This window comes from Nerophis lumbriciformis, linkage group LG29 (assembly GCF_033978685.3).
Source record: "Nerophis lumbriciformis linkage group LG29, RoL_Nlum_v2.1, whole genome shotgun sequence".
NCBI lineage: Eukaryota > Metazoa > Chordata > Actinopteri > Syngnathiformes > Syngnathidae > Nerophis > Nerophis lumbriciformis.
In genome coordinates this window covers 3,672,501-3,687,500 of record NC_084576.2, presented here as the reverse complement: position 1 = coordinate 3,687,500, position 15,000 = coordinate 3,672,501, and the positions used below count along the sequence as shown (strand labels likewise).

Sequence of the window (15,000 nt, the reverse complement as noted above, 5' to 3'; positions counted from 1 at the left end):
TTTAACAGTTACTTCAGTAACGCATTACTTTTTGGTGTAAGTAACTGAGTTAGTAACTGAGTTACTTTTGAAATAAAGTAACTAGTAACTGTAACTAGTTACTGGTTTTCAGTAACTAACCCAACACTGGTAGCAGTTACACTCATCTGAACAGGTCAGCCACCTGTTTAAAGCCCAATCACAGTTGAAATCTTGAAATGAATGGTCTTTAATGGCCAAAACATTAACCTGGACAACATTTTAACAGCTGGTTGGCTCAGATTTTATTATTTTCATTGCATTCACATGCTGCAGTGGACAGTGGACAATTTAGCTTCAGTCCATGTGTGTTTATTGACAACATGGTTATAACCTGGACACGTTAGCTCGTCGGTATTGTAACACGTGACTGTTACTACGAGCGTCTGCCCCGGGCCACGAGTCAAACAGCGGCAGTGTTAATGAAGCAGCGTCAGGCTGCTCACCGTCAGTGAAACGCTCGGTGAAATCACGGATTAACGTTAAATATATGACGAGCCGCGAGCGATGCAGCTATAACCTATCTACTAGTGATGGGTTGATGAGGCGTCATGAAGCGTTTTGACACATTGCAAAACTGTATTGATACTGTGTCGATACTGTGTCACTAAATAATGACATCTGCTGGACATTAAAAATCCCTACAGGCAACCTATGGACCGACTCAACTGACACTGATTTTATGACCTAGTACAGTGGTTCTCAAATGGGGGTACGCGAACCCCTGGGGGTACTTGAAGGTATGCCAAGGGGTACGTGAGATTTTAAAAAAATATTCTAAAAATAGCAACAATTCAAAAATCCTTTATATATTTATTGAATAATACTTCAACAAAATATGAATGTAAGTTCATAAACTCAGTGAAGCACAAGCTCAGGTTTGTCACTAAAATGTCTGTCAAAAAGAACTGTGAAAAGAAATGCAACAATGCAATATTCAGTGTTGACAGCTGGATTTTTTGTGGACATGTTCCATAAATATTGATGTTAAAGATTTATTTTTTTTGTGAAGAAATGTTTAGAATTAAGTTGATGAATCCAGATGGATCTCTAATACAATCCCCAAAGAGGGCACTTTAAGTTGATTATTACTTCTAGGTGTAGAAATCTTTATTAGGGCCCGCAATGGCCCATTGCAAAAGGACTCCCACAGGGAGTCCTTATGCAATGGGACATAAGGACCTATTGTTATTCGTTCGTTTTATTCTTTATTAGGGCCCGCAATGGCCCATTGCAAAAGGACTCCCACAGGGAGTCCTTATGCAATGGGACATAAGGACCTATTGTTATTCGTTCGTTTTATTCTTTATTCTTTATTATTCTTCCGCCGCCTCTTTGAGCACTAATTTGAACCACTTAACATGCTTCAAAACTCACCATATTTGACCCACCCATCAGGACCTGCGAAAATTGTCTTTGAATAAAAAAACTGAACCGCAAAAATCTAAATTGCGCTCTAGCGCCCCCTAGGAAAAAAAAAAAACTAGACTGCCTGTAACTCCCACTAGGAAGGTCGGAAAGACATGAAACAAAAACCTCTATGTAGGTCTGACTCAGACCTAACTTTCATAATGGTACATTCTCGGGCTAAAATCTACAGGAAGTTGGCAATTCCCCCTTCAAGACAAAAAAGTACTAAAAACAGTCACTTTTGCCTCCTTGAGCTGTAATTTGACCCCCTTAACATGCTTCAAAACTCACCAAACTGAACACACACATCAGGACTGGCTAAAACTGTGATCTAATGAAAAAACCTAACCCCAAATCTAAAAATTGTGTTCTACAGCAATTTTTTTATAAAACGCACAAAAAAACTGCTCTTCGGATGAAAAAAATTACAAAACTGCCTGTAACTCCCACTGGGAAGGTCGGACAGACATGAAACAAATACCTCTATGTAGGTCTCACTTAGACCTACATTTCATAAATTGACAACCCCCAGCAAAAATATACAGGAAGTTTGCTATTCCCCCTTCAACACAACATTTTTGTAAAAACCCGTCACCTTTCTTCAAACATTATCTCCTCTGAGCGCGTTTGTTGTTTCGGCTTCAAACTAACACAGGAGAGAGATTGAACCCTTCTGATTAAAAGTTGGTGAAAGAGTTGTAATACCTGCTCCGGTTTTGATTTTATGACCCTTCAAAGACCCGCTGCACTGATGCTCCTGCGGTGCTGTTTTTTTAAGATGGCTGCTCAAAAGCAGGAAGCACCAACGTGCCCACACAATGCAGACAAGGTAGGTACACTAGACAAAAGTCTTGGGACACTTCAGACTACAAGTAGACAAAAGTATTGGGACACTTAGGACTAGCACCTTTAATAAATAAATACAGCGTTTGAAAAGCATACACAATCTGTGTTAATATATTAGTCTGTGGTTAAAAGGACTTGAAAGGACTCGAAACTCAAAATGCAGGACTTAGGACTTGACTTGAGACTTTCCAGTCTTGACTTTGGACTTGACTCGGGGCTTGCCTGTCTTGACTCGGGACTTGACTCGGACTTGAGGGCAAAGACTTGAGACTTACTTGTGACTTGCAAAACAATGACTTGGTCCCACCTCTGCTATCTACCTATAACACCTGTAAAAATGAAGCAATGCTACCACGCTAGCAAGCGTTAGCTCGCCGGCTATGAGCCACCAAGCTGCTAACTGTCGCCAAAAGGCACCATTTAAGTTTTTTTCCCCATGGCATCCTGGATCAAGGCTTTCAGCAGCTTTTGGACGTTTGAGGTAGAAACGTAGGAAGCGCCATCATTATGAAAAGTAGCCGGCGAGTATTTTGATTCCGTCCGTCCCTCTTCTTCTTCTTCTTCTTCTTCTTCTTCTTCTTCTTCTTCTTCTTCTTCTTCTTCTGGCCCACCAGGTGAATTAAGTGCTATTGCATAGTGCATAGTAGGCTACCGCCACCTACTGCACCTGAGGTGTAACTACAAGCAACATTCACAGACAGTCCCATTGCTTTTATGAGCGGTCGACCGAGTCAAAAGCCGAAAAATCCATTTGTGGCGGACGTAATTCTTTCGTGGCGGGCCGCCACAAATAAATGAATGTGTGGGAAACACTGATATATATACAGGTAAAAGCCAGTGAATTAGAATATTTTGAAAAACTTGATTTATTTCAGTAATTGCATTCAAAAGGTGTAACTTGTACATTATATTTATTCATTGCACACAGACTGATGCATTCAAATGTTTATTTCATTTAATTTTGATGATTTGAAGTGGCAACAAATGAAAATCCAAAATTCCGTGTGTCACAAAATTAGAATATTACTTAAGGCTAATACAAAAAAGGGATTTTTAGAAATGTTGGCCAACTGAAAAGTATGAAAATGAAAAATATGAGCATGTACAATACTCAATACTTGGTTGGAGCTCCTTTTGCCTCAATTACTGCGTTAATGCGGCGTGGCATGGAGTCGATGAGTTTCTGGCACTGCTCAGGTGTTATGAGAGCCCAGGTTGCTCTGATAGTGGCCTTCAACTCTTCTGCGTTTTTGGGTCTGGCATTCTGCATCTTCCTTTTCACAATACCCCACAGATTTTCTATGGGGCTAAGGTCAGGGGAGTTGGCGGGCCAATTTAGAACAGAAATACCATGGTCCGTAAACCAGGCACGGGTAGATTTTGCGCTGTGTGCAGGCGCCAAGTCCTGTTGGAACTTGAAATCTCCATCTCCATAGAGCAGGTCAGCAGCAGGAAGCATGAAGTGCTCTAAAACTTGCTGGTAGACGGCTGCGTTGACCCTGGATCTCAGGAAACAGAGTGGACCGACACCAGCAGATGACATGGCACCCCAAACCATCACCCAACCATGCAAATTTTGCATTTCCTTTGGAAATCGAGGTCCCAGAGTCTGGAGGAAGACAGGAGAGGCACAGGATCCACGTTGCCTGAAGTCTAGTGTAAAGTTTCCACCATCAGTGATGGTTTGGGGTGCCATGTCATCTGCTGGTGTCGGTCCACTCTGTTTCCTGAGATCCAGGGTCAACGCAGCCGTCTACCAGCAAGTTTTAGAGCACTTCATGCTTCCTGCTGCTGACCTGCTCTATGGAGTTGGAGATTTCAAGTTCCAACAGGACTTGGCGCCTGCACACAGCGCAAAATCTACCCGTGCCTGGTTTACGGACCATGGTATTTCTGTTCTAAATTGGCCCGCCAACTCCCCTGACCTTAGCCCCATAGAAAATCTGTGGGCTATTGTGAAAAGGAAGATGCAGAATTCCAGACCCAAAAACGCAGAAGAGTTGAAGGCCACTATCAGAGCAACCTGGGCTCTCATAACACCTGAGCAGTGCCAGAAACTCATCGACTCCATGCCACGCCGCATTAACGCAGTAATTGAGGCAAAAGGAGCTCCAACCAAGTATTGAGTATTGTACATGCTCATATTTTTCATTTTCATACTTTTCAGTTGGCCAACATTTCTAAAAATCCCTTTTTTGTATTAGCCTTAAGTAATATTCTAATTTTGTGACACACGGAATTTTGGATTTTCATTTGTTGCCACTTCAAATCATCAAAATTAAATGAAATAAACATTTGAATGCATCAGTCTGTGTGCAATGAATAAATATAATGTACAAGTTACACCTTTTGAATGCAATTACTGAAATAAATCAAGTTTTTCAAAATATTCTAATTTACTGGCTTTTACCTGTATATGTATACAGTGTTGGGTTAGTTACTGAAAACCAGTAACTAGTTACAGTTACTAGTTACTTTAATTAAAAAATAACTCAGTTACTAACTCAGTTACTTACACCAAAAAGTAATGCGTTACTGTGAAAAGTAACTATTTAGTTACTTCTTCTACTTTTTTTTTAAAGGCTCCCATTAATGCCCTTTTAGCCTTCATTTCAGTACTGTTATTGCACTGGACAATAATACAATCTGTTGATCAACTTGACATACATTTGCATCACTGAACTCTGCTAAGAAATGTGCTCTACATACAACACACAAAGACAAAGATATGTTTCAAAGGGCCAATTTATTTCAGGCCAGAACAAATTGACAAAACTATTTTAAATAGCTGCAACATAACATACATAAGTAACAAACAGCATAATAACAACATAGGTGTAAACCTGGCTTCACCCAAGGAAGGCACACATGACATACACAAAGCCTAACCAGGCAGATTTGAATTGTTGTTTTGGGCAGTAGACGGGATCTTTGATCCAAGACACAACTTACAGGAGATATAGTCTTCCTAACGTGTCCTGGGTCTTCCCCGTGGCCTTCTACCGGTTGGACGTGCCCGAAACATCTCCCTAGGGAGACGTTCGGGTGGCATCCTGACCAGATGCCCGAACCACCTCATCTGGTTCCTCTCGATGTGGAGGAGCAGCGGCTTTACTTTGAGCTCCTCCCGGATGGCAGAGCTTCTCACCCTATCTCTAAGGGAGAGACCCGCCACCCGGCGGAGGAAACTCATTTCGGCCGCTTGTATCCGTGATCTTGTCCTTTTGATCACAACCCAAAGCTCATGACCATAGGTGAGGATGGGAACGTAGATAGACTGGTAAATTGAGAGTTTTGTCTTCTGGCTCAGCTCCTTCTTCACCACAACGGATCAATACAGCGTCCGCATTACTGAAGACGCCGCACCGATCCTCATGTCGATCTCACGATCCACTCTTCCCTCACTCGTGAACAAGACTCCGAGGTACTTGAACTCCTCCACCTGGGGTAAGATCTCCTCCCCAACCCGGAGATGGCACTCCACCCTTTTTCGGGCAAGAACCATGGACTTGGACTTGGAGGTGCTGATTCCCATCCCAGTCGCTTCACACTCGGCTGCGAACCGATCCAGTGAGAGATGAAGATCTTGGCCAGATGAAGCCATCAGGACCACATCATCTGCAAATAGCAGAGACCTAATCCTGCATCCACCAAACCAGATACCCTCAACGCCCTGACTGCGCCTAGAAATTCTGTCCATGAAAGTTATGAACAGAATCGGTGACAAAGGGCAGCCTTGGTGGAGTCCAACCCTGGAAACGGGTCGGACTTACTGCCGGCAATGCGGACTAAGCTCTGACACTGATCATAAAGGGAGCGGACCGCCACAATCAGACAGTCCGATACCCCATACTCTCTGAGCACTCCCCACAGGACTTCCCGAGGTACACGGTCGAATGCCTTCTCCAAGTCCACAAAGCACATGTAGACTGGTTGGGCAAACTCCCATGCACCCTCAAGGACCCTGCCGAGAGTATAGAGCTGGTCCACAGTTCCACGACCAGGACGAATACCACACTGTTCCTCCTGAATCTGAAGTTCAACTTTCCGACGTAGCCTCCTCTCCAGTACACCTGAATAGACCTTACCGGGAAGGTATATTTGAACAAAAAATCTTAAGGTACATTAAACATATGTTTCTTATTGCAAGTTTGTCCTTAAATAAAATAGTGAACATACAAGACAACGTGTCTTTTATTAGTAAGTAAACAAAGAAAAGCTCCTAATTAGTCTGCTGACGTATGCAGTATCATATTGTGTCATTTATCTACCTATTATTTTGTCAACATTATGAAAGATAAACTGTAAAAATTTATTATTAATCTACTTATTCATTTACTGTTAATATCTGGTTATTTTCTGTTTTAACATGTTCTATCTACACTTCTGTTAGAATGTAATAATCACTTATTCTTCTGTTGTTTGATACTTTACATTAGTTTGGGATGATACCACAAATTTATGTATCGATCCGATACCAAGTAGTTACAGGATCATACATTGGTCATATTCAAAGTCATCATGTGTCCAGGGACTAGAGATGCGCGGATAGGCAATTATTTCATCCGCAACCGCATCACAAAAGTCGTCAACCATCCGCATCCACCCGAACCAACATTTTATCCAAACCACACCCGCCCGCCATCCGCCAGTTGTTATATATCTAATATAGACGATGCAAGCATATTAGTGAGGTTATAAAGCTTTTGCCTGTTAAAGAAAGGAGACTGATCCAATGCAGCAGAGACTGCGTGCCACGCATTAATATCTCTTGGCCACGCATTAGTGGCTAAGATATATTAATGCGTGATAATATTATTTATCATTATTATAATATTATTGTCATTTCCATTAAGAAAGTGTTGACTATTGTTGCCAATGCCCTCAGATCAGGAGTGCGTTCCTCACACTTTGTGTGCGCAGTTGCAGCAAGCAGAACGAGGCTTTTAAGAAGTTAAAACAATGTTTTAGAAAGACTAGGCCTATATTTTTGTTAGGTAAAAAAATGTTCTGAATTTATTTCAATGAATATTAACTTGTTAACGTTATAATGCTCAAATAGGGACGAGGGCGGGGTGCACAGTGAAGCAGTGAACAATTTCGCGACAAAGATGAACCTTTATTGATTGATCTGCAGCCATGACAAAATATCAGACAATCTCCATTGTCAACGACAGGCAGGAAAATAAAGATAAACACATAGCCTATGTTCTAGGCATAGGCTCATACGTTTTTAAGTTGAAATAAAAAAATAAATAAAAAATGTGCCTCATAAGCCTTAGGCTGTCAATCACGCGCACAAACTTAAATTATACAATAACATATGTATGTCATCTCTATTTAAACAAAAATAAATTAAATAAATAATAATAACAAATTACCTGTAACGACGTGGTCGCATAGTGATGCGGGTGTGGTTCTCCCAAGGATGCAGACGGCTTCGGACACAGCTTGCAGGTAGGAAAAATGATTTATTTTAAATATAAATAATATGATGAATAAACAAAAGGGCTAGCGTGGGAGCTAGCAAACCAAAAGAGCCTAGCGTGAGAACTAGTAGCTAAGAAACAGTAAATAATCGTCGTCATCAGTTGTGTGAGAACAAACTAGGAAGCCAGGCTGAGTGAGGCCAGTGCAAAGACTAAATAGCCCCCTGATTAGTGCCCGGGCAACAGGTGCGCGTCCCGAACACTAACCAGAGGCAGGTGAAAGTAATCAGTTGACATGGCAACTGAACACAAACAAAATCAAGGTGCTGAAAACATGTGACTCAAACCTAAACAAACTATGATCCGGGCAGCGGATCGTAACATTACCTGCAACTTGGGCTTCACGGTGGCAGAGGGGTTAGTGCATCTGCCTCACAATACGAAGGTCCTGAGTAGTCTTGGGTTCAATCCCGGGCTCGGGATCTTTCTGTGTGGAGTTTGCATGTCCTTCCCGTGACTGCGTGGGTTCCCCCCGGGTACTCCGGCTTCCTCCCACCTCCAAAGACATGCACCTGGGGATAAGTTGATTGGCAACACTAAATTGGCCCTAGTGTGTGGATGTGAGTGTGAATGTTGTCTGTCTATCTGTGTTGGCCCTGCGATGAGGTGGCGACTTGTCCAGGGTGTACCCCGCCTTCCGCCCGATTGTAGCTGAGATAGGCTCCAGCGCCCCCCGCGACCCCAAAGGGAATAAGCGGTAGAAAATGGATGGATGGATGGATACCTGCAACTTATTGGCCAAGGCAAATAGCTGAAGGGGGGAAATCAAACCCATCAGACTGCACTTTATCATCAAACTTGAATTATAATGAAAATAGACGGTCGCGACAAACAAAGCAGGCTAAATAGCCTTATCTTGAGAACTGTGTGGGCATTAAGGGCGCCGCCCTCAACTGGTTCCGGTCGTACCTAACCGACAGGAGTTTTTGTGTAAAAGTAGACAGTTTTATGCTCCTTTACCACATGGGGTCCCCCAGGGCTCAATCCTTGCCCCAATCTTATTTGCGCTTTACCTTCTCCCCCTTGGTTCTATTTTTAGGAAGTACAGTATTGCATTTCATTTTTATGCCGATGATTGCCAGATTTATTTTCCCATGGCACAAAATAACACGGTTCAACGTCTTATTGACTGCCTGCACGACATCAAAGTCTGGCTTTCAGCTAAGTTCCTGAGCCTAAATGAAGATAAAACAGAAGTTATGTTGTTCGGTCCAAGTCGCTCTCCCTTCCCCAACGTTGACCTCGGCACTCTGACCCCGTATCTCAGCGACTCTGTCACAAACCTGGGGGTAAAGTTTGACTCAGATTTTAAATTCGAAAAACAAATCAGCAGCGTCGTTCAAAAAAGCTTTTATCAATTACGCCAAATAGCGAAAGTGAAACCGCTTCTATCAAGACATGATCTTGAGAAATTAATCCACGCTTTTATCTCGACTCGTCTTGATTATTGCAATGCCCTGTATGTTGGCATTAGCCAGGCCTCCCTCGCCCGCCTGCAGCTCGTGCAGAACTCTGCTGCTCGTCTGCTAACACAGACCCGCAGACGTGAGCACATCACCCCTATTTTAGCGTCCCTTCACTGGCTCCCTGTGCGTTACCGAATACATTTTAAACTCCTTTTATTTGTTTTTAAATGTCTAAACAACCTCGCGCCAACCTATCTCTCCGACCTCCTTCAGCCTTACTGCCCCACCCGATCCTTAAGATCAGCCGATCAGCTGCTGTTGACGGTCCCTGACACAAGGCTGAAGCTTAGAGGTGACAGAGCTTTCGCCGTTGCTGCTCCCAAGCTCTGGAACGACCTACCCCTGAGTGTTAGACAAGCCTCCTCTCTTCCTGTTTTTAAATCTCTCTTAAAAACATACTTTTATTCCATGGCTTTTAACACTGAGTGATATCCATCCTGCAATGGCGCCCCATAATACACCTGCTGTGATCCTGTTTTTATGTTTTTATGTTTTTATTAATTCTATTTTAATTATTTATTTTTTATCGTGTTCTGTTTGTGTTGTGTTGTGTTTGCTCGGTACTCGTTTTATCTTTTAACCTGCTCATTGTACAGCACTTTGGCTACCCCTGTGGTAAATTTTAAATGTGCTCTATAAATAACATAGTAGTATATCTCGAATAGAAAAAAACCACAATAAACAACGCAATTGCCTTAATTCCTTTGCATTGTAGTGCGCCCAAACAACACGTAACCATCAAAATTATTTAGCTGACCGAACTCAATATAGGTTAGACATGGGCTTATTTGGTATAGCCTATAGGTAGCGTAGACTAATTAGTTTAACATATCCAACCGTATGTCTACTTACTTTTTTTTTTGTTAATAACTTATATATATAATTTATATAGCGCTTTTCTAAGTACCCAAAGTCGCTTTACATGTAGAACCCATCAATCATTCACACCTGGTGGTGGTAAGCTACTTTCATAGCCACAGCTGCCCTGGGGTAGACTGACGGAAGCGTGGCTGCAATTTGCGCCAACGGCCCCTCCGACCACCACCTATCATTCAATTCACCGGTGTGAGTGGCACCGGGGGCAAAGGGTGAAGTGTCCCGCCCAAGGACACAACGGCAGCGATTTTTGGATGGTAAGAGGCGGGGAGCGAACCTGCAATCCTCAGGTTTCTGGCACGGTTGCTCTACCCACTACGCCATGCCGTTAGCACTATGCAGGAATAAAATGGCTTCTACAGTGCCAGGATTCATGCGAGAGCGCCTGGCCTCTAAAATGCGCCCTGCTGCGCTGAAGGAGCGCTCACTTGCGGCACTTGTTGCTGGGACGCATAGGATTCTCTTGGCAAGGTGTTGTAGTCGTGGGAATGATTGTCCTTGTTTCCCCCAAAAGGAAAGTAGATTTTCCTCTGCTGATCTGTCGAGATGGAAGTTTGTAGAGGAATAATCCTCTACTTCATCAACAAATCAAATCAAATCAACTTTATTTAGCACAGGTGTATCCTCCTCCCATTCTGTGAAGTCAATCCTTTTCTTTTTCGGTGATGCACCATCAGCTCCACCTAAAGGACCGATAAAATCTATACGTTTTTCGTATGTGGGTAACAACATTTAACTATGTATATATATTTCCGAATCGGTTCAACTGCCAACCGCCCGAATCTATTTACAAACTATTTTTTTCGTCATGTCACCCGCCCGACCCGCGGATTATCCGCGGACTCCGCGGTTGTGTCCGCAAACCGCGCATCTCTACCAGGGACATATTTACTGACTTTATAAACATAATATTAAAAAAAAAAAGAAAAAAAGATTTTGTTGTGGTAAAAAATATTGATTTAATCATAGTGGTGTCAACTAGATACGCTCTTGTACTTGGTATCATTACAGTGGATGTTAGGTGTAGAATAGATCCACCCACGGCGTTTGTTTACATTCAGAAACGACGTCATTACCAGTGACGCCGGTGAGCTACAGTGTGTAGTGAAGCATGTTTAGCTATTCCTTGTCATCCAGTGATAATGATACTTGGAAGAAACTTACTTTATTTGTCGCCATGGAGGCCAGAATGAGTGATTTAGAAGTAGCTACAACACTGCAGACTGTGGATGAATGTTAGCTGCTAGCTCGCTAGCTATGTTTTAAAGCACCTCTTCCTGAGGGCGTTTCAGTGTTATGCCGAACATGCTCCTCTGCTCGTAAAACCAGCAATGTCACGATGTGACGACGATGGGGGCGGGGGTGGGGGACCGGTACTTTTTAGAGGCGGTATAGTACCAAATATGATTCATTAGTATCGTGGTACTATACTAGTACCAGTATACCGTAGTGTGTGTGTGTGTGTATATATATATATATATATATATATATATATATATATATATATATATATATATATATATATATATATATATACCGGTATATATATATATGTATGTATATATATATGTATATATATATATATATATGTGTGTGTGTGTGTGTGTGTGTGTGTGTGTGTGTGTGTGTGTGTGTGTGTGTGTGTATATAGCAGAGGTGGGACCAAGTCATTGTTTTGCAAGTCACAAGTAAGTCTCAAGTCTTTGCCCTCAAGTCCGAGTCAAGTCCCGAGTCAAGACAGGCAAGCCCCGAGTCAAGTCCAAAGTCAAGACTGGAAAGTCTCAAGTCAAGTCCTAAGTCCTGCATTTTGAGTTTCGAGTCCTTTCAAGTCCTTTTAACCACAGACTAATATATTAACACAGATTGTGTATGCTTTTCAAACGCTGTATTTATTTATTAAAACAAATGCATTTTAAATTGCAGGAAAGAAAATTGTGCTGACATTGCACTTTATAATAGCACTATTAACCAGTCATTTTAAACATTAACTCATTCCTTTACAGAACAAACACATTGAAAAATAAAGTGCAAATGTACTTATTTGTACAAAAGTGTTAACATTGAAAAAACATGACATATACGTGAACATAACAAAAAAGTTGTACTTTTTATATGTCAGGGCCCTATGCTGCATTGCATTTGCAAAAGACCAAATTAGCCAAGAGTCTGTCAGTCATTTGTGCACGATGGGGGCGTAGTATGATGCCACCATGGCTGAAAACTCGCTCCACTGGAGCACTGGAGGCAGGCACTGCCAAGACTCTCATGGCCACTCGGAACAATGAAGGAAGAGTCTTCATGTTCAATGCCCAGAACAAAAGGGGGGAGAGAGTTGTTTTGGGTTGGTGCACTACTTGTAAGTGTATCTTGTGTTTTTTATGTTGATTTAATTAAAAAAAAAAAAAAAAAAAAAATATTTCTTGTGCGGCCCGATACCAATCGATCCACGGACCAGTACCGGGCCGCGGCCCGGTGGTTGGGGACCACTGAGGTAAACAACCAACAGTATGTCAGAAAGCTAGCTAAAACAGTACACATATTCATAATATAGTATACATTTTAACTGACCTTTATTTTACTATTTTTGTCTTTTTTTAGGTGGCTAAAATACGCGGTGCTGCTGACCGCCGTCTAACGTTACGTGCGATATATTGACTAACGTAACCCTGCTTAAAAAAATCACTGAACAAAAATTATGAATAAGGTAGTGAACTGCAACAGATTCCCGTGTTTGTAATAACGTTATAACGTTAGCAGTGAGTTTACAGCCTCACTGATTTAACTACACAGCAAATAAAAGTCACGTTACTTAGCCAATAAACGTTATCTTTCATTCAAAACTTACCGTTCTTTGTGCAACTTCAAATGCCGGACGAAGTTGGAAGTTGTTGCCTCTCCATCAGTAATTTTCGAACCGCATGTGTTGCATACTGCAAACCGTTTTGTGTTGACCACCTCGTAATTTTTATACCCAAACAAAATTATTTTAGGTATCATTTTTTGTTCACTGGCGTGTGGTTTGGACATGTCTTCTTCGTTGGTTGTCCTGCAATTTGATTGGATGAATGCTGTGTGATGAAAACAAAGTAGATCTAATTTGATTGGCTGTTGTACTGAGACCACACCAGCTGACACACGCAACGCTGATAGACAAGTACACAATGAAAAATACGGAGCGCTCCCGAATAACTTTTTCATCTTTGGGTTTTGGGGAAAGTAGCAAGTCATGTCAAGTCATGTCAATTCAAAAGGCTCAAGTCCAAGTGAAGTCACAAGTTATTGATGTTAAAGTCTAAGTCGAGTTGCAAGTCTTTTTACATTTTGTCAAGTCGAGTCTAAAGTCATCAAATTCATGACTCGAGTCTGACTCGAGTCCAAGTCATGTGACTCGAGTCCACACCTCTGATGTATACATGGTTGTATACCTGTATACATGATTAAACAATAATGTATACAAGTATACATGTTGTGTAGATGTGAACACAATCAAAGGTGTAAATGAATGCAACATTTCCAAAGAACACATATAGTGTGGAAGGTAAAATACTACAATGTGGTTGAACAAGGAGACACTATCATGTACATAATATATAACTCTACAGTATTTCATTGTGATGATCATAAAAACCTTCTTTACAACCTCTGAATAGGAATATGTGTAAGCTATGATGATAAATACAAGTTTGACAGTACCACATACAGTGGCCTAGTGGTTAGAGTGTCCGCCCTGAGATCGGTAGGTCGTGAGTTCAAACCGTGGCCGAGTCATACCAAACAATATAAAAATGGGACCCATTCCCCACCTGCTTGGCACTCAGCATCAAGGGTTGGAATTGGGGGTTAAATCACCAAAAATTATTCCCGGGCACGGCACCGCTGCTACCCACTGCTCCCCTCACCTCCCAGGGGGTGAACAAGGGGATGGGTCAAATGCAGAGGACAAATTTCACCACACCTAGTGTGTGTGTGACTATCATTGGTACTTTTACTTAATTAGTATTATTTCCACTGGGTTCGATCCTGATGTATATCATTTTTTTTTGGTAGATAACCCTCAGGTCAACGAGGAGCTTCGACAGCGACTTCCTTCACCTGCGTGCCAGCAAAGAATCCTCGCCCACAGGTAGTCACGTGACCCGCACTTGCCACGTTGCAGATAAGGTTGACAATTATTCGTAAAAAGCATGAAGTTGCTCCCTGTTAATGACTAATTAATATGCATAATATGTATTATTGTCCATAAGTCACATTATTGCAGTTATGTCACACTGACCAGTGACAATTAGTGGCTTCATTAAAATCACATTTCATATATATATATGTGTATATATATATATATATATATATATATATATATATATATATATATATATATATATATATATATGTATGTACAAGAACAACATTAAATTGAGCTACAGCTGCATGAACAATATACGACAAATCATCTCAAACCACAACAAAACAATTGCAAATGAGCCGTCGGCCCTCAGACAGAGCGACTCCAAAACCAACAAAGGATGTAATTGTCGAAAGAAACCCGATTGCCCCCTCAACGGGGGGTGCTTACAAACATCAGTTGTCTACCAATCTAAGGTAATACGCAAGGACATTAACACATCCGACACATATGTAGGATTAACCGAGGGAGAATTCAAAACCAGATGGAACAATCACAAGGCTTCTTTCAGGAACAAAAACCTGCGAAATACCACAGAACTCAGCAAACACATTTGGGACCTCAAAGACAATAATGTTGAATATTCAATAACATGGCAAATTCTTGCATCCAGCACACCGTACAATAGTGGTAATAAAAGATGCAACCTATGCTTGAAAGAGAAACTGTTTATTATTTACCGTCCAGACCTGTCATCCCTCAACAAGCGCAGCGA

At 41.7% G+C, this 15,000-nt stretch overlaps 1 protein-coding gene across 3 annotated transcripts in view; it reads left to right on the top strand.

Annotated features, from left to right (window-relative positions):
• The window catches only part of mipol1 (mirror-image polydactyly 1), a 201,737-nt gene that overhangs the window by 40,148 nt on the left and 146,589 nt on the right, over window positions 1–15,000 (top strand). For all 3 annotated transcript variants that reach the window (XM_061925210.2, XM_061925209.1, XM_061925208.1), the window contains exon 3: window positions 14,153–14,228. In XM_061925210.2, the coding sequence (XP_061781194.1) occupies window positions 14,153–14,228 (76 nt within the window). The remainder of the gene's footprint in view (window positions 1–14,152; window positions 14,229–15,000) is intronic.